At 42.5% G+C, this 27487-nt stretch overlaps 1 protein-coding gene across 1 annotated transcript; it reads left to right on the forward strand.

The window, feature by feature from the left end:
• Positions 1-4148: 4148 nt before the first annotated feature.
• Positions 4149-24537, forward strand: Eri1 (exoribonuclease 1). The gene is made up of 7 exons (XM_021170422.3): positions 4149-4418; positions 8224-8402; positions 10701-10911; positions 12645-12728; positions 14694-14803; positions 16780-16894; positions 21921-24537. Exons 1-7 carry the CDS (start codon positions 4323-4325, stop codon positions 22161-22163), a joined length of 1038 nt encoding a protein of 345 aa, XP_021026081.1. The 5' UTR covers positions 4149-4322; the 3' UTR covers positions 22164-24537.
• Positions 24538-27487: the final 2950 nt, after the last annotated feature.

Consider the following 27487-nt stretch of genomic DNA (forward strand, 5'->3'; position numbering starts at 1 on the left):
CTTATCAATTTTCAACAGAGTGACAGTCTGTTAGTATTTTGAATTAGGAAAACTGATTACTAAACTTCAAAAGTAGAAGTTTGGGGTCGACTGCCCTCTGCTGGCACTTCAAAAAAACAAAAAACAGTACCCCAGAGCTCTTGACTCTAGCTGCATTTGTATCAAAAGATGGCCTAGTCGGCCATCACTGGAAAGAGAGGCCCATTGGACTTGCCAAATTTATATGCCCCAGTACAGGGGAATGCCAGGGCCAAAAAGTGGGAGTGGGTGGGTAGGGGACTGGGGGGGGGGAGGGGGAGGGTATTGGGGACTTTTTGGATAGCATTGGAAATGTAATTGAGGAAAATACCTAATAAAAAAAATTAAAAAAAAAAAAAAAACCTTTCTGACCGGCTTTACTTGAGATTCAGTTGTGTTCAACTTCGATACAATATAGGTTTTTCTTACTTCCTTTCTTTTCCTTTTTAAAAAAATTATTCATTCTTTGTGACTTTCTCATCATGCACCCCAATCCTATTCACCTCCCCATCTATTCATTTCTACCCTTTGCCCTTACAACCTCCCCCACAAAAGAAAAGATAGAATAAAAAATTAATTATTTTTTAAAAATCTTGTCGTGGAAGCTGTAATGTGTCAGTGTGTCCCCGAAGGTGTATCCAAAGGCCTTTACTTGCAAATGTTCATTGCAGTGAGTCATTGGCCTGATTAGAGAGGCCTCTGGCTTCTGCTACACTATCGATACTGGATCCTCACCAGGACTCCTCTCAGATATCCTGTTGTTGCCCTGTGTCATGGAGAGCCTGCAGCTTTGGATCTGCAGGACTGGCTCTTTCAGCCACTCCAGCAGATCACAGATAGGGTAGATGTTAGGGTTGGCCAACTCAAAGCCCCGGATCTGGGCCTGGGAGGTGGCTGAGTTGGTCAGCCTAGCAGATATTCCACATCCCACCACCAGGGTGAGCTCTCCAGCACTGCTCCAGCTAGCTCACCCAGCACTGCAGCCAACAAGGGGCAGGGGCAGCTCTCCAGACTGCCTGTCCTTGGGGCCAGATCACCAGTGCCTTCACCATCAGAGCTAGCTCTACTGTGCTGCTCAGGAGCGAGGGTTCTGCTCTCCGGGTGCTGCAGCCAGTAGGAGGCAGGGATGGCGTTCTTGTTTCATGATCTCAGGGTCAGCACTCACCCTCCTGCCACAGGTGGGTAAGGAGCAAGGCAGGGATACAAGAGGATACACACACACACACACACACCACTAACGAATGACACAAACGGCTCTCTCTCTCTCTCTCTCTCTCTCTCTCTCTCTCTCTCTCTCTCTCTCTCTCTCTTTGAGGAAAGGTGTCACTATGAAACACTGGCTGACCTGGAACTCACTATGTAGAGCAGACTAGGCCCTGAACTCACAGGGATCTGCCTGTCTCTGCCCTCTCTGTGTTGATATTTAAAGATGTAACCCCTTTGATCACTTTAATTTTCTAAGTGCGCATGTGTACAATTTGCAACAGGAGAAAACCTACAATTTTCCAAATAACTTGATGTTTCTTATAAACAGTTTATTTTGGAAGACTTTTGAGGTACAACACACTGTAGTCAGATGATGTGGTACTAGATGGTTCTAGCTATGGCAGTGGGAGAACCGGGCAGTAAGGAAGCAAAGAGATGAATTCTGGTGTTCTGCTTGCTTTCTCCACTTTACGAAGTCCAGGACTCCAACTCATGGGATGCTGCTGCCTACAGTCTTTAAACTGACTATGTTAAGCTACACAAACACACACGAATTGATTAGAGTGGTTTACAGATATGGTCTGAAATGTCCAACAATGGCTGTCTCCTGATAAAAGGTCAGGATTCCTGTAGCAGTTCAGTCTACTAGGATGTCAGCTGGTCTTCATTTTTATTGGAGTCCCATCTAGGAAAACAGTGCCTCAGCAGCAGGACACATAGACAGGACAGATAGACAGGCAGGCAGGCAAAGGGCACAATCTTCCATTTTCCAGGTCCTTTCATGTAGGCTGCCATTAGTGGGCATGACCCAGATTTTGAGTGGGTCTTCTCACCTCCATGACTCTCATGTGTTTGTTTCTTAAAGGCATTCACTCAAGGTGTGCTAGGGGAACCTCAAACCCAATGTATCCTGCAAAACTAACTGTAAAAGGGAACGGTTTATTTTTCTTATATGATATATTGGATATCTAATTCCATATTTGACAATGTTAGAAAGTTTAATAAAAGTCCAAATATCAATTATTTGGTAAATATAATCTATTTCTAATGTTTATCTTTTCAGAAGTCAAAACGTAGATAGGAAAGGAGAAAGACTTACTGTCATTGACGTTTTTCACAGAACTCCTACAGAGGGCTGGGTTTCAGTTCCCTGCACCCACATGACAGCTGACATCGGAATCCAATCCCAGGGAGTCTCACACCTTTTGGCTTCCGTTGGCGCTTCACATACAGGAAGTGTACATAGATGCACATGTAGACAAAATACTCATATACATGGAATAGCATAAAATATTTTTAAAAATAAGCAAGCAGAATTTGAGACTGGAAAAGTGATTTTTCTTCTGTTTATGGTTAGATGCACTGGCTGCTTTTTTAGAGACCCCAGTTCAATCGCCAGTGTGTGAGAAATACCAAGTAAGAGTCTTGTGAATAAACAAGTGAATAAACACCATGACCAAGGCAACTCTTAGAAGGACAGCATTTAATTGGGTCTGGCTTACAGGTTCAGAAATTCAGTCCATTATCATCAAGGCGGGAGCATGGCAGCATCCAGGCAGGCATGGTGCAGGAGAAGCTGAGAGTTCAACATCTTGCTCCAAATGCAAACAGGAGAAGACTGACTTTGAGGCAGCCAGCATGAATGAGGGTCTTAAAGCTCATGCCCACAGTGACAGACTTTCTCCAACAAGGCCACATCTCCTAATAGTGCCACTCCCTGGGCTAAGCATATTCAAACCACCACAAGTCTTTTCTATGGATACTATAAAACTTGGGTTTAAGACAAAGAATTGAAATCTTTTTATCTTCCTCCACCTTGTGAGACTTTTAATGAAAATGTTTCGATCCTTCAGATCCAGAAAAACTACTGCTTACTCAAAGAACTGCTCCTTTATTCCAATGGCCCCTTTCCCCATCCTCCACTTCCTGTGCACCAATTCTTTTCAGACTAGTCAATCAAATCAGGCTGTGAAACAACGGGACCTCAAATCAGGAGGAAGAGACACACAAGGCGGCCACTCCCTAAGTTAGAATAATCACCAAACACACTTCCTGACTTGTATGTATTCACTCTTCGAGCATACCCGCATGATAAAGAGTCAAGTCTCTTGCTCAGACACTTCAGGTGGAATGGTAGTTTCTTCCTTCGCCTCTCAAAAGCACCCACATGAAAAAAAAAAAAAAAGGGGGGGCTGGTGAGATGGCTCAGTGGGTAAGAGCACCCGACTGCTCTTCCGAAGGAACGAGATCTGGCGCCCTCTTCTGGAGTGTCTGAAGACAGCTACAGTGTACTTACATGTAATAAATAAATAAATCTAAAAAAAAAAAAAAAAAAAAAGCACCCACATGGCAATTCCCACGTTGGGTTCTAACTTCAATCCCAAGGACAACGCTCTCTTCAGCCTCCCTGGGGTACTTCACACACGCGGTGCAGACATGCTCGTAGGTAAAACACCCATAAACACAAGGTAGGGTGGAGACGATAAAAATTTCCCCTAATGAAATGATTTTTAAAAACGTCCCCAAATGCCAAACAGCATTGGAAAGGATGCAATCCTGTAGATTTCAGCGTGCAAATGGCTGAGAGAAAACCTGTGGAATCTAGACCCTAGGAACGCATCTGCAGAAGGGCATACATAGACTACACTGGTCGTTGTCAAAGCAGCTTCTGCTACAGTGGGGGGAAAAAAGTAAATAGATTTTGAATTACTGGGAGGAAAGACCTTAGAACCTGCGCAAACACTAATTAGGGCAGCTTCACACGCGCATCCCAGGCAACAGGCGCAGCACCATTTTCCAACCTGCGGGCTACCCACGCCCACTTCCCCAAATCGCTCGCCTCCCGGGCTCTCTCCCGCCGCCGTCCTACCGCGCGCGTGCGCGCGGGGAAAGGAGGGGACCCGCCCACTGCGCCTGCGCGGCGTGACGACGCCACACGCTCCCGGAAGTAGGAGGCGTCCGGCGGAGTTTGTGTGGCCGCCGCCGCGGGAACGTGAAGCGCGGTAGTTTTTCAAGGGAGAGAGAGAGGCGGCTTCCCGTGGGTCTCGGTGAAGCGACAGCGAGCGTCCGCGGCTGTCTCGCGGTCCGCAAGAGGCGGCATGGAGGACGAGCGGGGCCGGGAGCGTGGCGGCGACGCGGCGCAGCAGAAGACGCCGCGGCCGGAGTGTGAGGAGTCCCGGCCGCTGAGCGTGGAGGTGAGTTCGGGAGCTCGCGCGCGCGTGCGGGGCGGCCTCGCTCGCTCCCCTGCTCCGGCCCACTCGGGGCGAGCATGGTCGGCCTCGAGAGGGAGGAGGTCGGGCGGGAAGTTCCGAGTGAGAATTCCGCGTAAACATTCGGCGCGCGCGGGCGCACTGCCGTTCCATCAACCCCGTGGCGCTGATTGGCTGGGTTCTCTCCAGCGCCCACCCTCACCGCCAGATGCGGCGGCAAGCCTTTCGGGGTGCTCCGACAGCCTGTGACTTCCCAGCCCCAGACGGCCCACTGCCCTCTGCACCCCGAGGTGCATCTGTTCCCGAGAGGACCCTCCCCCGGTCTTTCCCCGACCCCTTCTGTCTCGCCCAGAACCCTGCCACGACCGGCTTTCTAAGTGACTTGCTACATCCTCAGGACATGGGCAAGATCAGGAAGATCCCCGGACTTATGTTTTTCATCTTGATGAATTAGTGTTGGCTAGCGCCGCGGGTTGTGAGCGAGATGATAAATTCCGTCGCTTTTTCGTAAGAGGAGTTGAGCACTGACACCAGGGTATTCATTCGCAGGGTAGAGAGATAGATGGCTTGGGTGTGAAAGGCTAGGCTCAAAACCAAAATGTCAGAAGGTGGGCATTCCATAGAGGCGTCCCAATGCCTTTATTCTTTCCATTTACACCTTCGTGTAGTAGCCAGAATAGCCTTTTAAATATAATTTTTTAAAATGTGTGTATGTGTGTAAGTGGATGCCGTGTGTGTGCGCAGGTGCCTCTGAAGACCAGGAAAGGAGGTTACATATGGGTCTTGGGGAAGAGCAGAGTTTGTTCTTCATGGTTAAGTTGTCTATCAGGCCTCTAGAGTTTTCTTTTAACAGTCTGTGTCGAGGTTGTGCTGCGCATTCCGTGCCTTCTTCAGTTTGCCCCTCTGCTCATTTCATATACACATCTTCGCTGTCCACTCTGGCTTCCTTGTGTTCTTTTATCGTGGAGTGTTTTGTAACGTAAGGATCTTGTGCTCCTCTTGTCCAGAGCATGCTTTCTCTGGATCTTTCCAGATTATTCCCTTTGTTGGTAGGTACTTTGGAAGGCTGAAGACGCTTCCATCTACCCTTTCTGGACAGATGCCCCTTTCATTCTAACATATGTTGTCGACAGTATCATCTAAGTCGGTTCGAAAGCTAATTTTAATTTGCAGAGCGTTTTCTAAAAGAAGTTGAATATACTTCATTGTCTTTCAGAGTCCTGAAACTTTGAGATAGAATGCTTTGAAGGCCTGGATCTGTGTTCAGATTGATTTTTTTTTTTTTTTTGAAACTACTTTGTTCAAGGTTTTTTGTTGTTGTTGTTTTTGAGATTTAGCTAGTAAAATTTCCACCAGCTCCAGTTTTGGTGGCTGATGTAAACTGGTAGAAGGAAAGAATGGTGTTTTAATGTTTGGACATTTTTGTTTCAGTGTGCAAAAGCTTTTTTTTTTTTTTTAAAGGGTTTCAAAGATGAGGATAGAGCTACCTTCAAAATAGAAAAAGAGGAGCAATATTTTGCGATACTCATATTTGGTTCAGGAAAGTGTGCAAACCCATCCTTAAGTTCCACACCCTAAGGCCCTTCTTCAAACACACTTTTTAAAATATGTGTGAGTGCTATCTGCATGTACACCTGCATGCCAGAAGAGGGCATCAGATAGATGCTTGTGAGACATCATGTTATTGCTGGGAATTGAACTCAGGACCACAGTATTGCAAATTAATGAAGTTCGTGATCCTTTCCCGTAATGTAAAGGGATATCTTGTTTGTAAGAATAGAAACCATATATATATTCATTTGGGTACATGCAGATTACAGAATGTCAAGGCTCTATGAAAATGAGTATTTGTTTCCATGTTGTAGCCAGCCCTGTGTGAGAGGTGAATCTAGAGATAGTGGATGCTAGTGTTAATCTTGGGCATTAATTTAGTAAATAAGTGTGTGTTTGCAGATAGTTGTGCATGTGGGGTTGTGAATTTCCTTCTGTTCCTTTGTTGGGTTATTTAAACTTTTTTTTTTTTTTTGAAAACTTGTCGTGTACTTGAAATTTGGGAGGTAACAGTTTTCACAAAATCAAGAAATCAAGGCTGGAGTTTAACCTTGGCATCGGAAGTAAATATTTATAGAAATGGTCGTTTATTTATCTACAATAGGTGTGTTTGTATGGTAAATTTTCAAAGCTATAGATTTTAAATAAGAATCCTTCAAGTGTATCAGAATGGATTTATTCAAAGAGAATTAGTATAAGTTAAAATAGACATTGATTTTGGTTAGACTGTTAATGTTGACAGTTTTGTACCCCGAATAACGACAGAGCTTAAAATTCATTGTAACTTTAAATATAAGTTATTGTGATCATATCCAAGGAGAAATTTAAATATGCCTAAAGCTAGTTACTTGGCTTAGTTAACGTGTATTTTTGACAAGCTTATTACCCCTCATGAATGACTCATGCAGTGAAACTATTGGCCCCTTTCTCAAAGAGTAGCAGTGAGAATTCCGAGTTCTCTGGCACAGCATCTAGCAGTTCACTGCTAGTCAATTTGCTGCAGTTGAAAGCTAAGAGCGGGAGGTAGTCCTTGATCCTTTGATGTCAGTCTTAGGCTAGGGACTGCAGCTTTTCTGTGGGGGCTCCTCCTTGTTCTGTAATTAGTAAAGTTTACTTGGGGGTGATGTAGTAAATTATGACCCAGTAAATATGCATTATAAATTAGTAGTAAAAAAACTTTTCCAAGTTGAGTATAGTGGTACACACTTCTTTAAAAATGTATATGAGTACTCTATCTGCATGTATACCTGCCTGCCAGAAGCGGGCATGTAATGCTTGTGAGACATCATGTGTTTGCTGAGAGTTGAACTCAGGACCTCTGGACCTCTGGAAAAACGACAGTGTTCTTAACCACTGAGCCATCTCTCTGGCCAGTAAATAAACTTTTTGACAGTTCTGAAAACATCACTTGTATTTGTAACATTGCTTATAGACATTTAGTTAACTTTAAAAATTCCTTAGAAATTACTGTATTTGTGGTTTAGGTCTACCTATGAGGAATATAGAATGGAGTCACGTGACAGAAAAGGAACACTAAATTTGAATAAATGATATAATGAGTGACTTAAATTGTGAACTTTAAAACAGAATGCATTTGTTTGTTTAAGTGCTAGGAAGTTTTAGTTCCAGACTGACATCTGCTTTCTTTTTATTTGGGGCAGGTTCTGTTAACTTTGTGAAATAAAACTAGGTTAGGACGTTCTCGGGAAGCCACTGATTGATGCATGCACAATGATGTAAAAGTCACTTACTCACCCTATTTCTGAGTTTAGGATATTGTTTGTGAAAGGGCGTGTTTATAGTCTGGTGATGATGAGTAAAATCACTGTTTATTAGTAGTTAGCCTGCTGTATACCAGTCTCATGCTTAGGATAAATGCTAACTAACTACTGTTCACCATTACCAAACATATGTGGGACAATAACACGTGTGTAGGTGAGGAGACTGCAGAGCAGTGGCTGGGCATTGCCCAAGGCTCTGCTGTAGTAAATGAGCAGCTGAGGCCCCAAAGGTTCCGACACTAATATCTGTCCTCTTTTTACTCAGCTTCATTGCCTCTGAGGAACCTCATGACTCAGAATAGAGCGAGGCCAATTATACTAGAACCATCTTTTCATCTTCCTGTCCTCCTCCACTGGCGCCAAGGGGAGCCTTTCACTGTGTGGGTAGCATGAGGCATTGGCATCTTTAAAACTGTATTTGCACTGATTATAACTCACCTCTCTCCCTTACTCCATAGAAAAAGCAGCGATGCAGACTTGATGGCAAAGAGACAGATGGATCGAAGTTCATTTCCTCCAATGGCAGTGACTTCAGTGACCCGGTTTACAAAGAGATCGCAATGACAAATGGTTGTATCAACCGGATGAGTAAGGAGGAACTCAGAGCTAAACTTTCAGAATTTAAGCTTGAAACAAGGTAATTAAAACTAACTTCTAACCTATTACGTGAAGCAGTTTAACATACTCTAGTTCTTAAAACCAGAATCACTTTCCAGCTACAGAAGTAGTACCCGCTCATGTTAGAAACCTCTAAAAAATAATAAAAGTAAACATTTCCTCCCATGAGATAATTCAGATCACAGCTATAATTTACATTCCTTAGCATGAGTCTTGACATGCAACTCTACTGCTCTCATTTAGATAGCAAGAGACCTTTTTGAGCCAGAGTTTATGAATATTTCAGAAATGTACTATCAGTGTATAACTGTAGTCACTTCTGTGTTAAGGCAAGTATGTTTCCTTAATGTTTACTTTTGACACAAGTGTAGTCTAAGCTACTCCTGAGAACACAGCCCTCCTCTGCCTCCTGTATGTTGTAGTGTTTGAGTGTTGGAGTTCTGGCCAAGTTCAGCTGAGGGTGCAAAACACTGTGGCCCAGGACTTCAGCAATGAGACTCTTAAATTATGCCAAATAGGAAAAGGAAGGAACATATGTCAGACAAAAAAGAAATTAAAAACCAAACAAGAAGACCTTGTAATTTCTATTCTATCTGTGTGTTTTCTGTCACATGTTCTTGTCTTTATTGTATAATCAAACTTAAAAGGATTTGAAAGTGTGTTGCAAATTCAGACTACGGCACACAGAGCCGTACAGTCATAGCTTCCAGTGTAGCAGCATGCTGTGGGGAGGAGTGTTTCACGGTGAGCCTGAAATGGTAAGGTGAGGCACAGTGAGGGAATTCTATGCTGAAGTCCGCATTACCTTGTAACTGAAGGGAACCACTGAAGATGCCTCTCACGGGAAATTGAGTTAGTGCTCAGTTCTTTTTGTTTTTGTTTGGTTTTTGTTTTTGGTGTTTTGGTTTGGTTGGTTGGTTGGTTTGGCTGTTTTTGAGCCAGGGTTTCTCTGTCTAGTCCTGGCTGTATTGGAACACACTCTGTTGACCAGGCTGGTCTTGAACTCACAGAAATCAGGTCCTCCTACCTCTGCCTCCCAAGTGCTGGGATCAAAGGTGTGCACCACCACTGCCAGGTTTAGTGCTCAGTTCTTCTGTGAGGTGAAGCAGTGTGCTGCGGGCTGTGAAAAGCATGTCCTTTGCTGTAGTCCACAACACTAAGAGAAGCTATAGTAGAGAGATGGGGACAACCTTGTTCACAGTAGTGTTCAGGTAGAGCTGGTAAACACTGTTAGGATACAAAGGAGCAGGGCAGATGTTAGAGAGAGGGGTTTGACCCTGGGCAGCTAGGTCAGTGTTTGTGCCACCATCAGGTTTACACTGTCATTTCCTCAGAGAAACAATAGATAAATAAGGTGAGAGAAAAGAAATGAACAGAAAGTAACTTAAAGTAGTCACAGCTCATAGGTGACTCAGCATCTTAAAGTGAAAAGGGTTGAGGGACTTTCCTAGGTTGATATTGTGAGAAGAAACATTAAAGCACTGGGCATGATGGCATGCACCTTTAACCCCAGCACTGGAGAGGCTGCAGAAGCAGGTGATCTCTGAGTGCAAGCCCAGCCTGGTCTACATCGTTCCAGGACAGCCGGAGCTACATAGAAAGACCCTGTCTCAAAAAAAGAAAAATCACAAAAATGTTTAAAACAAGCATTGGTTGATTATCGTTTTCATAGATTATCGTTTTCTTGTGCTTCAGTGGTCGTTTAGAAAGGAAAACAATAGACTTAAAACATGAAAGTTTTAAGTCACTAATTGGTGATGTGATCAAGAAATCCAGCAACCTAGGTTTACTCAGACTCTCACTATCTTATTGTTCTCTCAAAGAATGCTCTAGGGTGGTATATCCTCAGTTACTTTTGAAGTAGCTTAAGACATTCAACTTGAGGGCATAATGCTTTCATACCCTCAAGAGTTTTTGTTTAGTTGTCTAACCCATGAATGCCAAAAGAAAGAGTACAGTGTGTTCAGTTTACCTGACTTCCCTTACTCAACATTACAGCTTGTCCTGTTAGCTTCAGTTTTTATATCATGTATGTCTTAACATACAGGGCAGTGTTAATGTGCAGGTTCCAGGTTATGGCTTGGATTACTAGATACAATGAAGAAGACACCTTTCTATCATGAAGGAAATTTTTGTTATATTAATCATTGTGTTTTCATTGGCTCTTTGCTAACTTAGTGTTGAGGTTTTCGTTCTTTTCTTGTATTTGTTTTAGATAGCATTTGTTAGTTTTGCTGTGGCTGCAAGTGCAAGCTAGAGCCAGCAGGTAGGAGTTGTGATTCTTGACTGTAACATTTACTTAATCTTGTGCTTCTAGAGGAGTCAAGGATGTTCTAAAGAAGAGACTGAAAAACTATTACAAGAAGCAGAAGTTGATGCTGAAAGAGAGCTCCGCTGGGGACAGTTACTATGACTACATTTGTATCATTGACTTTGAGGCTACTTGTGAAGAGGGGAACCCAGCTGAGTTCCTACATGAAATCATTGAGTTTCCTGTTGTCCTGTTGAATACACACACCTTAGAAATCGTGAGTGAATTGCTGCATCTTCATCTCAGTTTTAGTGGCAACTATTTTAGTGTTCATTAGTGAGCCAGGAGCTGAAATGGAATGAACATGGTAGAAGAGAAAGGACAACTCCCCACTTGACCTCTGACCTTTACATTTGTGCCTTGTAATCACACATGTGTATGTATACAAATAAATTTAAGATGTTTGAAAAATTCATAAATTAGAAGTGGTGTGTGAGAGCATCCTCCCTTTATCCCAGCACTGGGGCCAGAGTCAAGTAAAGCTAACCTGGTCTACATAGTGAGCTGTAGGCCAGCCAAGGCTACATAGTGAGACCTTTGCCTCAAACAAAATATACTCCCCAAATAAGAATTATAAACAACATATTGATACCTCACAAGGACTTTTATAGACTCTGTATATTTTTAACATCCAACTAACTAAAATTCTTGTTGAAAAAAAAAACCTAATAAATGAAAAGCATGTATTTAACTTTTGAAATTAAAATGTTCTTTGCTGCTTTTTACTTTTACAGTTCTCATTAAACAGCTGCTTAACAGATTGTTGTAAGATCAGTGTGTAATAAGAATTTGTTCTTATTCCTGGTGAGATGTCTCAGTGGTCAAGAACACGGGCTATTCTTCAAAAGAAAATCCAGGTTCTCTTCCTACATCCACATGGTAGCCGTCAACTGTTTGAAACCAGTTTCAGAGAATACAGCACCCTCTTCTGGGTGACATGCATGCAGACAGAGCAGCCATACATATAAAATAAAAATACACACACACAATTTGTTTTAAAAAACAATTTGTTCTGGGAAAGCATGTACCTTTGCCATTCTTAACATTTAAACCTTCGGGGACTGGAGAGATGGCTCAGCAGGTAGAGCGCATGCTGCCCTTTGGTTTCCAGGACGCTCATCAGTAGCCTCACAGCTTACTGTAGTTGCAGCTCCAAGAGATCCAGGAGATTGATGCCCTCTGCTGGCTGCCACAGGCTTTGTGCTTGTGTGTTTATATGCACATACATACACACAGGAAGGAGAATCAATTTTTTAAAACTTTCTTCTATAAAAAAGATTATTGTTTTTATTTGTATATAGTTGAGATTAACAGTTACCATCTTTAAATCGTCAGGTTTTGAAATTGGTCTTAATTTTCAAACAATAACCCGGTAGTTTGAGGAAGTAGTGTCCAGCAGGAGGAGAAAGAAGCTTCCTCAAAGCCTGCTAAAGTTCTCAGAGTTGGGAGCCTAAAACTTGGGCACCAACGTGAAAACTTGAGACTTGTCTTATAAGTTGCTGTAGTCACATGGCAAGGTTTGACTCTCAGTGTTTAGTTTCATTGAATGCTTTTATGTAATGAACAAGAGCTGATTTCCTACAATTGAGGCCTTATTTCTTCTGAAGGATGTATGGTTTTTACAGCCCACTATTGTAAAGTACCAGCTGTGTCAACAGGCAAACAAGGTGACAAGTATTTTATAGGCAAAGAAAATATTTACCTTAGCTGTGGTTTGAAGGTGCGCTTTCAGACACCTGCTAACTTGATGTCTTTAAAACGCAAAATATGCTGCGTCTTTATATTTAAATTTCAGAGGGATTTTTCTTGGGGGATCCAGGAGAGTCTCCTTAGGAACTCTGAAATGATCCGTCTGGAATGGGTGCAATTGACCTGTGGCTGGATTTGTTGAGTGTGCATGTCATGTACTGTAGTCAGGTGAAACACGTTCCTTTCTGTCCTCCCCTGCAGGAAGATACGTTTCAGCAGTATGTGAGACCAGAAGTCAATGCTCAGCTTTCAGAGTTCTGCATCGGTCTGACTGGAATCACTCAGGTGATTATTCTCTTTTCATTTCTGTTGATTGTGGTTATTTTGAAATTGAAAATTTTAAATCAGTGGTTTCCTTTGTAGATAGTTTAAAAAATATTGTTATAAACAATTTAATGTGCTGTTTTCCTTATTTTGTAAAAGTCTTTCATACTGTAATTAAAATAACAACAGCAAAAAGAGATGGTGCAGTGGTTAAGATCACTGGCTCTTCTTCCAGAGAATGTCTGGGTTTGATTCCCATGTGGTGGCTCACAATCCAGACCCAGGGTCCCATGCCCTTTTCTGCCCTCCATAGGCACTAAATATGCACATAGTATATATGAAAGCAGATTATTCATACATACAAATTTTAAAAAGAATTTTAAAAAACAGCAAATTATGTTACAGGAATATAATGATAAAAGAAAATTTTTTAACAAAAAGCCTTAGAGCTGGTAAATGCCATAGTCTCACATGTTAAGGGCATAGGGGCTGCAATTCTAGGCTAGAGGGTCTCTTGAGCACAGATATCTGAGACCAAGCCTGAGCATTACTGGCAGACTCACCTCAGAACCGACAGTTAAAGCCAAAAAGTCAGCTCTACACTCACCCACCCCTCAGAGTTGTGAAGAAGCAGTCAAGATTTCTGTTGTAAATAGAGCATTAGTAAGCTGAGTGTCACTGAGATAGGGTTTAGAACAGGTCTGTCACAGTCTTGACTACACGCCTTTGTTAGTCGATCCCGGGATTCTGTTTAGTTTCAGTGTGGGCTTTGTTAATTCATTTGGTTCTTTCATTAGTTTGTGCACTGCCTCCCACGTTATGTATGGTCAGTTTCTGCTTCAGCTGCCTATCTGTCAGGGTCAGACAGAATGAACTAGTGGGCACGGTTTGCATAGGAAGAATGGCAAGTTAGTATTTTATTAGGTTGTGAAGGCATCTATACAGAGGACTCACATCTGTGTTGGAAGGGAGGGCTCCAGTGAGAAGTGTCTTTATGTTGATGAACTTAGACTGATCATAAGTAAATGGGCAGAAAGGAAGACTTGGGCATTTTAGGTGTGTTGTGGCAGAGCTCAGTGTAGTTCAGGATGGCTCAGGTCTATGGGCTCTTAAGATGGTGTTTGAGCTGGGCAGAGGCAAGCAAATCATAAAAGGTTCTATGATTTTGGAAGTAAGATTAAGAGACCTGCAATATGTCAAACTAATGTTTTACAAAGTCTGGCCCTGTGGCAGTGTGGTACAGTGTGCTACACATACTGTAGTATAGTGTAGTGTGGAGAAGGTGAGCTTTGACATAGAGAATTCTTAGGGGCCATAGGTTAGATGGGATATTTGCCCATTGTCTAAAGGATCAGTTAATCATAAAGAGCCACTAGCGTTGGTTTTTGTTCTAGTTTGCTTTCTATAGCTGTAATAAATACCACAACCAAAGCAGTTTGGAAGGAAAGGACTTTTGAGTCCATCATTGATGGAAATCAGGGACGAGATGGAAGCAGACACTGGTGGGGTTGCTGAGTGCCTCACTCAGCAGGCTTGCTCTCTGGCTCCAGCTCCGCAGGCTTTCTTACTCAGCAGACCTCTAGCCACCTGCCCAGGGGTGGGGCTGCCCACAGTCGGTTTGGCCCTCTGCTTCAGCAGTCCAGACGCTACCCACAGGCCGGTCTGATCCAGGCAGTTCTTCCCTTGAGATTCACTCCTCCCAGGTGACTCTAGGTCACCTGTGTGAAGTTGACAAAACCAGGACAATCTTAAATCTTAATTTTGGGGGAATTGTACACTCATTTGAAAGCAGTCCCTACTTCTTAGGTATAAAATGATTTCTTCCTGTCTTGGGTGAGCATTTGGGTGGTAAGTAGGTCTTAGTCGTGGAAATCACAGAAAGTGTAACAGTTCACATGCACTTGGCTTCCCTCCAGTTGATGTGTGACTGTGCTGCAGGCTACAAGCAGTAACTACGCCAACCTCTATCTCCTTTTGTGTCCTCAGGATCAGGTAGACAGAGCTGATGCTTTCCCTCAGGTCCTGAAAAAAGTGATTGAGTGGATGAAGTCAAAGGAGTTGGGAACTAAGTATAAGTACTGTATACTAACAGATGGGTAAGTAAGAAAATGCTTGCAAATTCCTTTTAACTAAAAGAGGCTCTTAATTCATGTAAGTATTAGAATGTCCATGGACCTTTACTTATTAAAGTCCCCAGGAGTCACTCTACAGAAAGTGTTTTTTCATCTCACATTGAGTTCTCAGGATGGTACATATTCCCATGTACTGCTGAAACAGCTTGTCTGTGTCCCTCTGTCCATCCTGACATTCGCTTGTTCACAGGCCTACAGCTCGGTGTCCTCTAGCACCACACAGTCCATACACATCTGCCTCACCCACCATTCTTCGGGCTCCCCACTCACTAAGGGTTTGCCTGGTCTCTGCCCAATTCATGTTTTCTCCCTTCTGGGAGATTCTCTGCCTTACCACCTATTCCTTTGGTTCTACCCTTACCACAGCTCACTGCTCCTTCCACACCTTACAGCCGTCAGGATGTATGCCATGCTGACCGTCTGATGTGTGCTCTTTTTGTAGGATGTTGGAAGTCCTTTCAGAGCATTTCCTTTTCTCGCCCCGTAGTCTTCCAAGTCCAGAGTTAACCTGTTAAATGAAAAGAGAAATGAGAGCTGGGTGTTGCGGTGTTCACCTGTAGTCGCCCACTTGGGAGTTGGAGGCAGGAGGATTCAGGGATTCAAGATCAGCCCACATTGTGAATTAAATTAGGCAAGCCTGGGCTATAGTTTGAGACCCTGTCTCAAAACTACTTGTGCCGCCTCCCTGAAGAGAGAGAGAGGGAGGGAGAGAGAAATGAAAGTGTACATAGGAAAATCGGAAGGGTTGACAGAAGGATTATAGACATTGTAGACACTGTAGCAGGTCAGCAGCACTAAAGGGAAGGGAAAGGCAGGAGCAGCTTCCGCTCTGGCCTCTGTTGTGCCGGCGTAGTGAGCTCCTCCCTGGTAGGACGCTGCTCACTCGGGATGGCAGGAGCTGCACAGGGAACTTACACATCATCATTGCTTTTAGAAGTCTGGATGCCAACAGGATGTCACGTTTAGAAATCTTACTGATTTTAAGCACGAGCAGTGTTCCTGCTAACATTGACTGTCATTTCTGTCATATTACAAAGCAGGGCAAGTTTTTAAAATACTAAATTCTGGCATGAATCATTCAAAATTTGTATGATGTTTTGTTTTTGTTTTTATTAGAACAGTGCAAAAATAGCGGTTGATGCCTCCAGAAATAAATTAAGGCAGCTCAGGTTATCTGCTCAGAGTTAGTGATGATGGGTGTTTCAGTTCAGGCTGTTAAAAGTGCACAGAAGTGGTAGGATCCTAGGGCATTTTATAGTATTTTATTTATAAATATATACATTTGATTTTATAGTAACTGATTTGAGGGATTGTAAAATTTCCCACTGAAGGTTCTAATTGTTGCTGATTTGACTTTGCCCAAGAAAGGCCACATTCGAATGAACTCAGCTTCTATGTGGTACACTCAACCTGATTGATTGGCCTTTGTTTGGAGACAAGATCTCACTATGTGACATAGCTCTGACTGGTCTGCGCTACAGCCTTCAAAGTGCCAGGATTAAGGAGTGTGTGCTGTGCTTTATAGCACTGACATTAACCAGTAAGCAGTGGAGAAATAAACAGCATATAAGGGTTATATTTAACCCTTAAAATATAAGGGTGTGAGTTAGTAAAGAACTTAACTAAAATGATAAATTTGTTATAACATGTGAGCCTACCAGTTACACAGAAAAACTCAGAAAGGTAGAAGTTTGGCCAAGAATCAGAACCACAAAAGCTATCAAGGTGACTTAGTAAGAAGAGTCTGCGAAGAAAACACTGCTTCCCCCCCCCCCCTTTTAAAAGCTTAATAGTCTTTTCTAGGAATGGAGGTTACTTTTCTAAGCTTGGTATTTTGTGTGAGTGTGAGAAAGTTGATGTAAGGAAACAACTAGAACAGTTTTAAGTGTTCTTTGTTGTCATAGTGTAGCACTCACTTCGCACCCTTTTCTCTCTCTAAGCTCCTGGGATATGAGTAAGTTCCTAAGCATCCAGTGCCGGCTCAGCAGACTCAAACACCCGGCCTTCGCTAAGAAGTGGATCAATATCCGGAAGTCATACGGAAACTTTTATAAGGTAAAAAGGCCTTTTCATTAGTTATTTTCTTAGCCATATTTGTTCTGTTTTACATATATATTCAGCTGTGATTTTATATGGTTATTAAATATTTTTAGGTTTTTAAATTTATGTATAACAGAGTTTTGCCTGTGTATATGTATATGGACCATAAGCATACCTGATACCCATGGAGGAGAAGATGGTGTTGGGTCTTATGCAGCTTGAGTTAAAGGTGGTTGAGAACCACCATATGGTCCCGGGAACCCAACCTGGGTGCTCTCTGCAAGAGCAACAAGAGCAGCTCTTAACAGCCGAGCCATGCCTCCATCCCATGTAATCTTTTTAAAGGTTCTTTCCCCCCACAGGAAAAACAAAGCTATCTAATTGTTACTCTTTAGAATCTCAGCTGTGTTCAGGTTAGAACTGTAGCTCCTCTACCCACCTTTTTATTCTCGTTTAATGCATTACCCTTTAACAGACAGATTCATAAGTGGATGGCTTCTGGGACAAATGCTATTGGATTTTGTTTTGTTTTTGCTTTTGTGTAGTACTAGATCTTGAACCTAGTGTGTTATGTTTGCTGGGTAAGCACTATATGCCTAAGCTGTCTTTTTAATTTTACTTTCTTTTGATCAAAGTTAACATATATAAGTAGTGTAAATTTTAAACTGATACTTAAAGGCGTAGGGAAATGTACATTTCTGGTCACGGTCCTCATCAGAACTGGTTCTTGTTCTCACACAGATCCTCTCACCTTTAAGAAGGTGTCTCTTCACATGTCTTACCCTTGTGCTTTTAAGCTGGTGCTGTACTTGAGGTTTCCTTGTGACATAGCTGTTGGATTCCTACAGTGAAGGCTGGCTAAGCTCTGTTAGTCTCCTGCCTCTAACTACCCTTCCCAACCTGCATGTGTATAATTGAATCATTGCTCGGGGCCTAAGGAGACTACTCAGGAAACCTCCTCCTGCTGCTGCTCCTGCTCTTTTGTGTAATGGAAGCAGAGGCTCAGAGTGTAGCTCCTGCAGAGTGCTGAGGTTGTAGGCTGTGCCACCACCCCTGGCTGCTTGGAAATCTCTGTTACTCACCAGTCAAACTGTTACCTTCTCAGTGCTCAGAACAGTCTGTGACTGGCTTTCAGGATTACTGTCTTGGAGCCGTTAATGTTGTAATTTTAACTTGGTCTTAAGTCTTCTCAAATCCCTTGGTTATTTGCTTCGCTTTCTGTCATGTCTCTGATTCTTTGTTATTATCTTTAAAGTATCTTCTAATGTAGTTTGATTTCCCCCCTCCCCCTTAAGGGTACTTTTAAAAAAACAAACAAAAAAAAACCCAAAAAATTTTATTGAAAATTACATTTGGCAGGGCAGGCAAAATGGTTTCTTTTCTCTCTCTCTCTCTCTTTTTTTTTTTTTTGGTTTTTTTGGTTTTCTAGTTTAGTATCTTTCTGAACAGTGCTACTGTAAACATTCTTATACGTCTTCTGGTGCCTTTATATACTCACTTAGGGGGTGTAAAACTGGGCATGGAGCTGATGGTCCCAGGGTATGTGCCTCACTCACTGCCTTGCTGGTTTCCAGAGGCTTTGTCCACTGTGCTGCCTCCTTCACAGCAGATTCAGATCCTTGCTGCCATCTGTGATTGCCAGATACTTAGGTGTTTGTCCATCCTTTTTTCTTTTAAATTAGGTCCCAGCTTTTTGCTATTGGTTTGGTTATGCCATGTTAGTCCTTTGATTATATTTTATAATTTTTCAGTTTTTGTAGATTTTTCTTGTCACACATTTTGGGAATTAAAAAAAAACAAACAACTTTTTAAAAAATGTTACACAAAATTCAAAACCAATATGAAAGGGAAAACCTGAGCAGTGCCTCAGCGCGCTGAGTCCTGTTTCCGCACTGTCCGCACTTGCTTCACTGCCCTTCACTGTGCTTCACTGTGCTTTACTGTGCTGAATCAGGAAACTGGCAGCATCCCATCACCTGTAGCTGCTTCACCTCCTGCCTCGTTATTCTAACCCAGCTTTTCTCAAGTGCTTATGTTAGAAACGGACAGTCAAAATGTATTAATCTTTTTGTTTCCTCATCATAAAGTTAAAAACTTAAAAGGTAGACATTATAAATTGTTAATCAACTGGCTTAAACTAAAATAGGGTTTGATATTTCTAAAGGTAAGCTGAAATAATATGAATAGAAACACAGGCACAATCCTTTATATGATTAGGGGAAACTCTCCCAGTTTCTTCTCTTGCATATGCTCAAATGTAGTCTAACTTCTATAAAATTCTATAAATATGTCTTTTATGGGCCTCTATCTCCACTAAAATGCTGGGTTTTTTCATTAAAGGATGAGATAGCTCTCACGATTGATGTACTGTGTTTTATTTCTTCTGTACAATTAGTTGGTTTGGGAAAGTTGGATAAATTGTTATTTTCTAGAAAGAAATAGAGCAGACAGCTAGAATTTCCTCATATTTAAACATACACATATACCCAGATATATAAATTTAAGTATGAAGTAGCACATCCTATAGGCATAGATTTTTCACAGCCTGCCTTAGTTAGAGCTCACCCTCCCCTCTAGCCCACCATCCACTAGAGGTAGTGGGAAAGAAGGGTTATTAGGGTACGGGGGGAAGTGGACCTTTAGAAATAGTTAGAAATAGCTCTTTGGGGCGATTCCAGCCTTTGGTGTTTTCAGTCCAGTCCACCAGCAAACACCAAACACGAATCAGCAGCTGCAGTCCAGTTCACTTGGCAGACACCACACATGAGCCAGCAAGGGCAGTTCCATCCAGAAGAAACAACAAGGCTCACCAACCGGCCATAGTGCTCAGAAGTGGCAAGAAGCCGCAGGAGCCTCACAAGATGTTCTTCAGCGAGTTTCTCTCTATAAAGTCACCACAAGTAAAACTCAGTGATGCAATGTACGACAAACCAATACCTACATGTGTCAGTGAGGCTAGCAAGGCAGCGCCAGACAAAGCAGTGCTCCAGCTCCCACTGCCTGGGGCATGTCTGCTATAGCAAAACTTCCAGCAAAGAATCATTTGACATTACCAACTTTCCAAAGAAACCCCAAGTTTCCACTTCAGCCCCCCAAATCTGTGGAAAGTTGAGCACTACAAATACAGTCTTAAACAGTTTTAAATCAATTTCCATTTTTTTATTTAAAATTTTTTTCATAAATACTGGTCACAATTTTCCTCTTTTTCAACTCCTCCCTGATCTTCCCCACCCACCCAACTCTGTGTCCTTACTTTTTAAAATACATGCGCATACGCACACACCTCCACACACAAACTCACAAAAATGGAAACCAAAGTATACATACAAGCAAATGACCAATAAGACCATAAAAATACCCCAAAGCAAAATGAGACAAAAGGTACAAAAATACTATTGAACTCTTGTGTTGGCCAATTATTCCTGGGGCGTGGTTAATATACTCAGTAAGATGCCATTGGAGAACATTTAATTTTTTTGTTGCCAGTGGGTATCAGTTACAGATAGTTTTTTGGTTAGGGGTGGGAACCTTGTGTCCACTTTATACTCAACACTGGGACCCCATCTCACTTGAACCTTTCACAGGCCCTGTGCATGCCACTACAGCCTTTGAGTTCACAGTCCTTAGAATCACCTGTCTCTTCTGACTCTTCCTCTCTTCTGCATAGATCCCTGAAACCCTCAGGCGGGGGGGGGGCGGGGGGGCGGGTGTGTGAAAACGTGTCATTTAGGACTGAATGCTTCAAGGTCTCACTCTGCAGATGTGTCTAGACAGGTGTGACTCTCTATTAGTCCCCTCTGCTGTAAGAGGCTTCTCTGATGACAGCTGAGCGAGGAGAAAAGCTCTGAAGTATTCCTCTTCCCTGGTGACGCCTTTGTTCTTGTAAGAGAAGCCAGCAGCCTGACTTGTCTGCCCAGACCACTGAGAATTGACTCAGTCTTAGCTTGCCTCCCTGTTCTACGGCATGGAAATGTCTCCTTTTTCCACATTGTGGGCACACCTTCTCAGTACCACCCATTTTTAACCCGTTCTCCGTTGGTCAATACCTCAGTCAGGACTGGAAGCTCAACATCCTGCTCTCTAGCCCAAGGGCACACCACCCACACCTATGTGCTAGTGTCTGTAAAATGTGTTCCTTTCTCCTCTGATTATACTCACAGGAGATTAGAATTAGCTGGATGTGGTAGTCTGGGCTGGTGCCTGTGGTCTTTCAGTGCTTGTACCTCAGTCCAAGCCCTCTGGCTTTCAGAGTCTCCATTAAGAAGTCAGATGTTCTGCTAGTGGTCAGCCTTTATATATGAGTTGGCCTTGTTCCCCTGCAGCTTTTAATATCCTTTGTTTTATTTAAGTGTTGTGATTATTGAAGTGCTTCTGAGCCTCTGTATTTGGTGTTCTGAATGAACTTTGCTGGCATCTCTTTAGAATTAGGAGATTGTCTTATGATTTTGTTAATAATATTTTCCGTGCCTTTGACCTAGGTTTCTTCTCCTTTCTTTGTACCTATTATTTGTAGGTTGGTCTTTTCATAGTCTCCCATCCCAGATTTCCTGGAATTTTTTTGAGTCTGGAGTTTTTGTTTGTTTTTCCTTTTTCTAAAATTTAATGTTTTCTTTGATTTTTGATTTTTTTTTCCTACTGTGCCTTTGTGATCTGAAAGCTTCTCTGCCATTTCATTTTAATTTTGACTTACTGAACTTTTCTTTTAAAAAAATTTCCCCCCTTTGATCCCCCCCTTTGATCTTTTAGCATCAGGATCACAGGAACTCACTATGTGGACCAGGCTGACCTCAAACTCACAGAGACAGATCTGCCTGCCTCTGCCTCCAGAGTGCTAGGATTAAAGACGTGTTCCACCACACCTGGCAGTTTAATTTAATAGTGGTTTAAATTAAATACACTCAACTGTTGGTGTTTTCCTCGTCTTTGTTTAGGCATTTATTCGTATCCTTGTTAAGGTCCTTGAACATACTCATAGTTGTTATCTTTAAGTTTTTGTGTTGTGCAGAGTTCTTAATTATTTATTTGGTTCTTTATTTTCTAGGTTCCCAGAAGCCAGACCAAACTAACAATAATGCTTGAAAAATTAGGAATGGATTATGATGGACGGCCTCACAGCGGTCTCGATGACTCTAAGAACATTGCTAGAATAGCTGTTCGGATGCTTCAGGATGGATGTGAACTTCGAATCAATGAAAAAATACTTGGAGGACAGCTGATGAGTGTGTCCTCGTCCTTACCAGTAGAGGGCGCTCCTGCTCCACAGATGCCACATAGTAGAAAGTAACTGCAGTTTTCTCTGATCAGTTGCTACAAAAGTAGCAGGCGAATGAATCTGAGCTAATGCAACCTTCAAGCACCTTAAACATTTAAGATCTTATTACAGTTACAGATAGATGGGTATGTATGCAGACATTTTGTGGGAGGACACACCAAATTCTTTGTCACCAGCACTTTTGATCTGAGCAGTATTTGTTACACACAGTAACCAGTCTCTGCTCAGAACTGAATTTTATAATGTAAGGTGTCCAAGATGTGTTCCTTGGCTTTTAAGATGGAAGTTTTATCAGAAAATTCTTTACATGTCATATCTTATTGATACTGGAATTTAAAATGAATTTCTACATTACCACCATTAAATTAAATACATTTTTTGAAAATGTGGAAAGGATTGAAAGGTAGTGTTGGCCCATTGAGTTTTAAGTAAAACGTGGTCCTTTTAGTTTTGTGAGTTTGTAGGTGAAGTGAGGGGTTTGTCCCAAGAAGACTGTGTGTGGGTACCAGATTCTGCAAGTGCTGAAGTTCTATAGTTCAAATGGCGTAATGTTTCTATATAACCTACACGTTCTCCCGTATATTTTAATCATCTCTGGGTAGCTTATACTTAATAAACTATAAAGAAATGGTTGTATCATTTAGGGAATAATGACAAGGAAAAAAAAACCCTGCAAGTTGATGTGGTCACAACCATAGTGGGCCTTGCTACATAGCACATGAGTAAGTTGCTAAGCCAGCACGAGCTACAAAAAAAACAAGATCTGAGATGGTGGAGGCAACTTCAGCTGTCCCCTGCGTCACTCACTCTGGTCCACTCAGCAAAGTGCTTGCTGAGCAGCAAATTCAGGTGTTTCTTCTTGGAACATTTTCGGCATATCTGTGTATAGCCTATATTCAAGCTGGGAAGTTATTTCTAAAGGTGCCTACTTTGACAGCCCTGAACACACATGACCCCCAGTTTGATCCCCAGAACACACGTGATAGGCTAAGAGAACCGACTCAGCTCAAGGATGAGAAAGTACTGGGGCCAGTTTCATATTATAACTGGAAACCTTGTAATAGGTCATAGAATTTAGTTAAAAATCTAGTTACTGGAGGCTAGCGAGATGGCCCAGTGGTTAAAAGTACTTGCTTCTCTTGTAGAAGATCCTAGCTCAGTTCCCAGAACCCACATGGTGGCTCACAACCATCTGTAAGTTTCAAAGAATCCAACAGGCAAAACATTCATAAACATAAAATAACTAAATTTAGAATACTGGGCTGGAGAGATGCCTCAGAAGTTAAGAGTGCTGGCTGCTCTTTGAGAGGCCCTGAAGTTCAATTCCCAGCACCCACATAGTGGCTCCCAACCCCCTACAATGAGACTGCTGTCCTCTTCTGGCATGCAGGCAGAATATTGTATATATAATAAATACATCTTTTTTAAAAGTCTAATTACTGATGAGACTAATGGAAAGTTAGAAAAGCCAGCCTGGTAGCACAGATGTGTAATTTCAATCCTCAAGAGTTAAGGCATAGGCGAATCTGAAGCCACTCTGATCCATATAATGAGCTCCTGGCAAATACAAGTGAACTTTTGAGAGCAATAACTTACAAATCAATGGGAAAATCTGAAGATTTGCTCCTTGCCTTCCCTCGCCATTGTGAATGTATAATTCGCCCTGCTTTTGAGCTCATGGTAAACATTTGTATTAAGTACTGTGATGTGAAATGTTTTGTGCCATAGTAAAGTACCTGGCTTGTCTTAGTGAGTGACCAGTATATATTGGAAAATAATTCCTGCTTCTAAAGTCAAGATGTGCTCTGGAGATGATGATGTCACACTGTCTAGAGGCTGACAGTGGGAGCTTTTGGAATTAAACCCCTCTAATGCTTTCTGTGGACCCATCTCATTGGCATTGCCTGTTCTGTTGTTTTGTTTTTTCAACTTTCCTTAACTATTGTGATCATATTATGTCCATGACCACTATAATCAAGTAGATTGATCATGTTTCCTAACTCAGGGCATAGGAGGAACGACAGCAATATGCTTGGGACCATGAGAATCTGCTACCCAGGCTTGCAGGTTTCGTTCCCCTGTGAGCTCTGTCTTGAAGCAAAGGAACAGGAAAGAATCATATGAGGGACAGAAGCCAGCAGGCCCTCTGGACTGACTGACTCTTCATTTTCTCACATAAGCCATGGTGACACAGGGGTTCATGCCCTAGGAAAATAATCACTTGTCACCTGATTGCATAGTTGCTACTGAATAGGGAAACTACCATTGGGAAGTTAGAGAATAGCAGGACATACTAATGCCTTCCTCTTTTCTTTGTTTTGTTTTTAAATCAGGCTGTTTTAAATTTTTTCCTAATCAAGTGCTTAACTTTTTTTTTTTTTTTTTTAAGAACTTCAACACTGCAAGCTTTTAGAATGCTTTTGGCTCTACTAAGTATTTTGCCATCTTCACTCACTCTGAGTCTCTGTCAAACCATTTGATTTGGCTTTCTGTTGAGATAACCTGTCTGTAAGTTATAGAGTGAGTCATAATTCTTGAAAGGAAACGACTGCAGCCTGCCTGCCTGCGTTGTGTGTAAAGAAAGATACTCGTTCTTGTTACTGCTGGGAAGGCCTACACTGATGCTAGTGTTTGCTGATACTTAAAGCTTTATTTTCTCAGTCGCCATGGTCATCTCCTTGTTTCCCTTTTACTTGCTTGGACATTGAGACTGATTTACCCCCCTGTATTATTTTCAAGTCCACACAAACTGGTATATATTCTCAGCTACATTTTGTCTGATTTTGTATTAAATACTGACATTGACTCTGGAAATATTTCCTTCTCTCCACTTCTCCCTCTGACTGGGTCAAGCAAAAGCAGGAAGAAGAGGTTTTCTTTTTTTCAGCATATGTCTTGTGTGTATGTGTGCCTGGGAGAGTTTATGTGCACCATGTACCCTTAGATTCCTGTGGACGCCTTGGAACTGGAGTTGCGGGTGGCCGTGAGCACCTAAGGTGGGTGCTGGGATCAATGCCTCTGCAAGGGCCGTCAGCACTCAACCCTGGGGCCATCTCTCCAGCCTCAAGGACATTTTTTTCTGATCCCCCCCCCCCCTTTCTTGTAGCCTTTAGAGACCTGCTTGTCCTGCTGGAGGGATAGGTTTTCTCAGCTGGGTTAACAGGAAAGACCATGGGAGTCATGCTAAACTGGTCCTGTTGCTGACGAGTCATTTATTAAATGGTGACTACTTGAAAGGTGAGAGAACTTTTAGTTCATCGTCCTGGATATTACAAGTACGATTGCGAAGGATAAGGAGGAAGGGGTGGGTAGTAAGATTTCTGGGGAAGGAGGGATCACAAGTGATCAACACAAGGAGCACCGGTCAGGCCACCCACCTCCAGTGAGCCATGTCCTCGGTGAAGTCTGTGCGGTGTGTGTCCTGTTTCAAGGAAGACTTTGAGCTGCTGGAGGAGACTGACTTCCTTAGTGATAGGCTGTGAACTCCTCCTTTATTCCAGCGGGGCCTGTTGAGATGCTTTCCATGTATAATTGATTGCAGTGTTGGTAAATGAGTAGTCCCACTAAGTATCGTCCTTGGTGCTGACCCTCATTTCAGCTCTTCCTGCCCCCACACAGCATCAGTGCACACACTGTAGCCACGAACCAAATCTGATAGCCAAGTGGCAAGTTAAAATCAAGAGTGCTTGTATGTATGCATGCATGCATGCATGTATGTATGTATGTATGTATGTTTTTGACAGGGTATGTCTGTGTAGTCTAATTGGGTTTCAAATTCTTCGGTACTGGAATTACAGGTAAGTGCTACCTACCATGCCAATGATGTGAATTGTAGCATGGGAATTTTATGAAATAAAGTTTTGATGTTGTAAATAAAGCTTTGTGGAATAGCTCTCATTTGCAATTTTTTGCCTGCGTTCTGTGTTTGTGCTACAGCAGCAGAGGTGAGTGTTCACTCTAGAAACCATGCCTGCCATCTGCCTAGTCCTCTGTAGAAAGTTGTTGACCTCTTCCTGATTAAAAGCATTATTATTAAACTCTATGGATTTAGAAAACAGAACAAAAACCTCATAGTATGGGAACCCTAGATCAGAGAGTTACAGTGCAGTAATAGATGTATTGAGGACTGCTGGAGTAGTTTAATTGAAAAAGCTCAGAGTCTCTGGGGAAACAAACAAATGGGTGAGGGAAAGGATTTTCGTTTTTAAAAAAGTGACCCCAATATTTTTGGGAGGAATGTTTGTATCGTGTGTTTACTAAGACAGGCTAAAACACTTGAAAGTGGGGGTGGGGGTGGGTAGGGAACCATCATCCCTGTGAATACCTAGTTGCCAGGACTCCACAGCCTGCTGTCACTTTTCTTATACTTGAAGTCATCTCTAGATACTTCATCTTCTCAACACCCAGGTAAATGCTGTGGGAAAAGCTATATGCAGTATTGTTGGGGGAAGGTGTTTGCTTACGTTCTAGTCAAATACATTTCTTTTCTAAAAGATTGTTTTGGAGTGCCCTCAGATGCCAGAAAGACCCATTAGATTCACTGGAACTAGAATTACAAATAAGCTGCTGTATTTTTATTTATTTAATTTATTTTTATTGGTTATTATATTTATTTACATTTCAAATGTTATCCCCCTTCCCGGTTTCCCCTCTGCAAATCCCCTGTCCCACTCCCCTCCCCCTGCTTCTATGAGGATGCTCACCCACCCACCTACTCCTGCCTCACCACCCTAGAATTCCCCTCTGCTAGGGCATCAATCCTCCACAGGACCAAGGGTCTCCCCTCCCATTGATGCCAGATAAGGCCATCCTCTGCTACATATGCAGCTGGAGCCATGGGTCCCTCCATGGTTGGGTACTCCTTGGTTGGTGGTTTAGTCCTTGGGACCTGGGGGGGGGCAGGGGGGGGAGTTCTGGTTGGTTGAAATTGTTGTCCTTCCTATGGGGTTGCAAACCCCTTCAGTCTTTCCCATAACTCCTCCATTGAGGTCCCCATGCTCAGTTCAATAGTAAACTGCAAGCATCCGTGTCTTTCTTTGTTAGGCTCTGGCAGAGCCTCTCAGGACAGCTGTACCAGGTTCCTGTCAGCAAACACTTATTGGTATCAGCAACAGTGTCTGAGTTTGGTGTCTGCATATGGGATGGATCCCCAGGTGAGGCAGTCTCTGGATGGCCTTTCCTTCAGTCTCTGCTCTACTCTTTGTCCCTCGTGCGATATGATTAATAACAGTTTCGATACAAGTCCTTTCCTGATTGATCAAGAGAACAAGGTAAGTGTAAGCTTGCTATGCAGTGTTGCTGTCCAGAGCTAAGGGCTATTCTTGCATGCTTAATCA

Source organism: Mus caroli, unplaced genomic scaffold (assembly GCF_978045245.1).
Source record: "Mus caroli unplaced genomic scaffold, Mus_caroli_1 scaffold_10, whole genome shotgun sequence".
Taxonomy (NCBI): domain Eukaryota; kingdom Metazoa; phylum Chordata; class Mammalia; order Rodentia; family Muridae; genus Mus; species Mus caroli.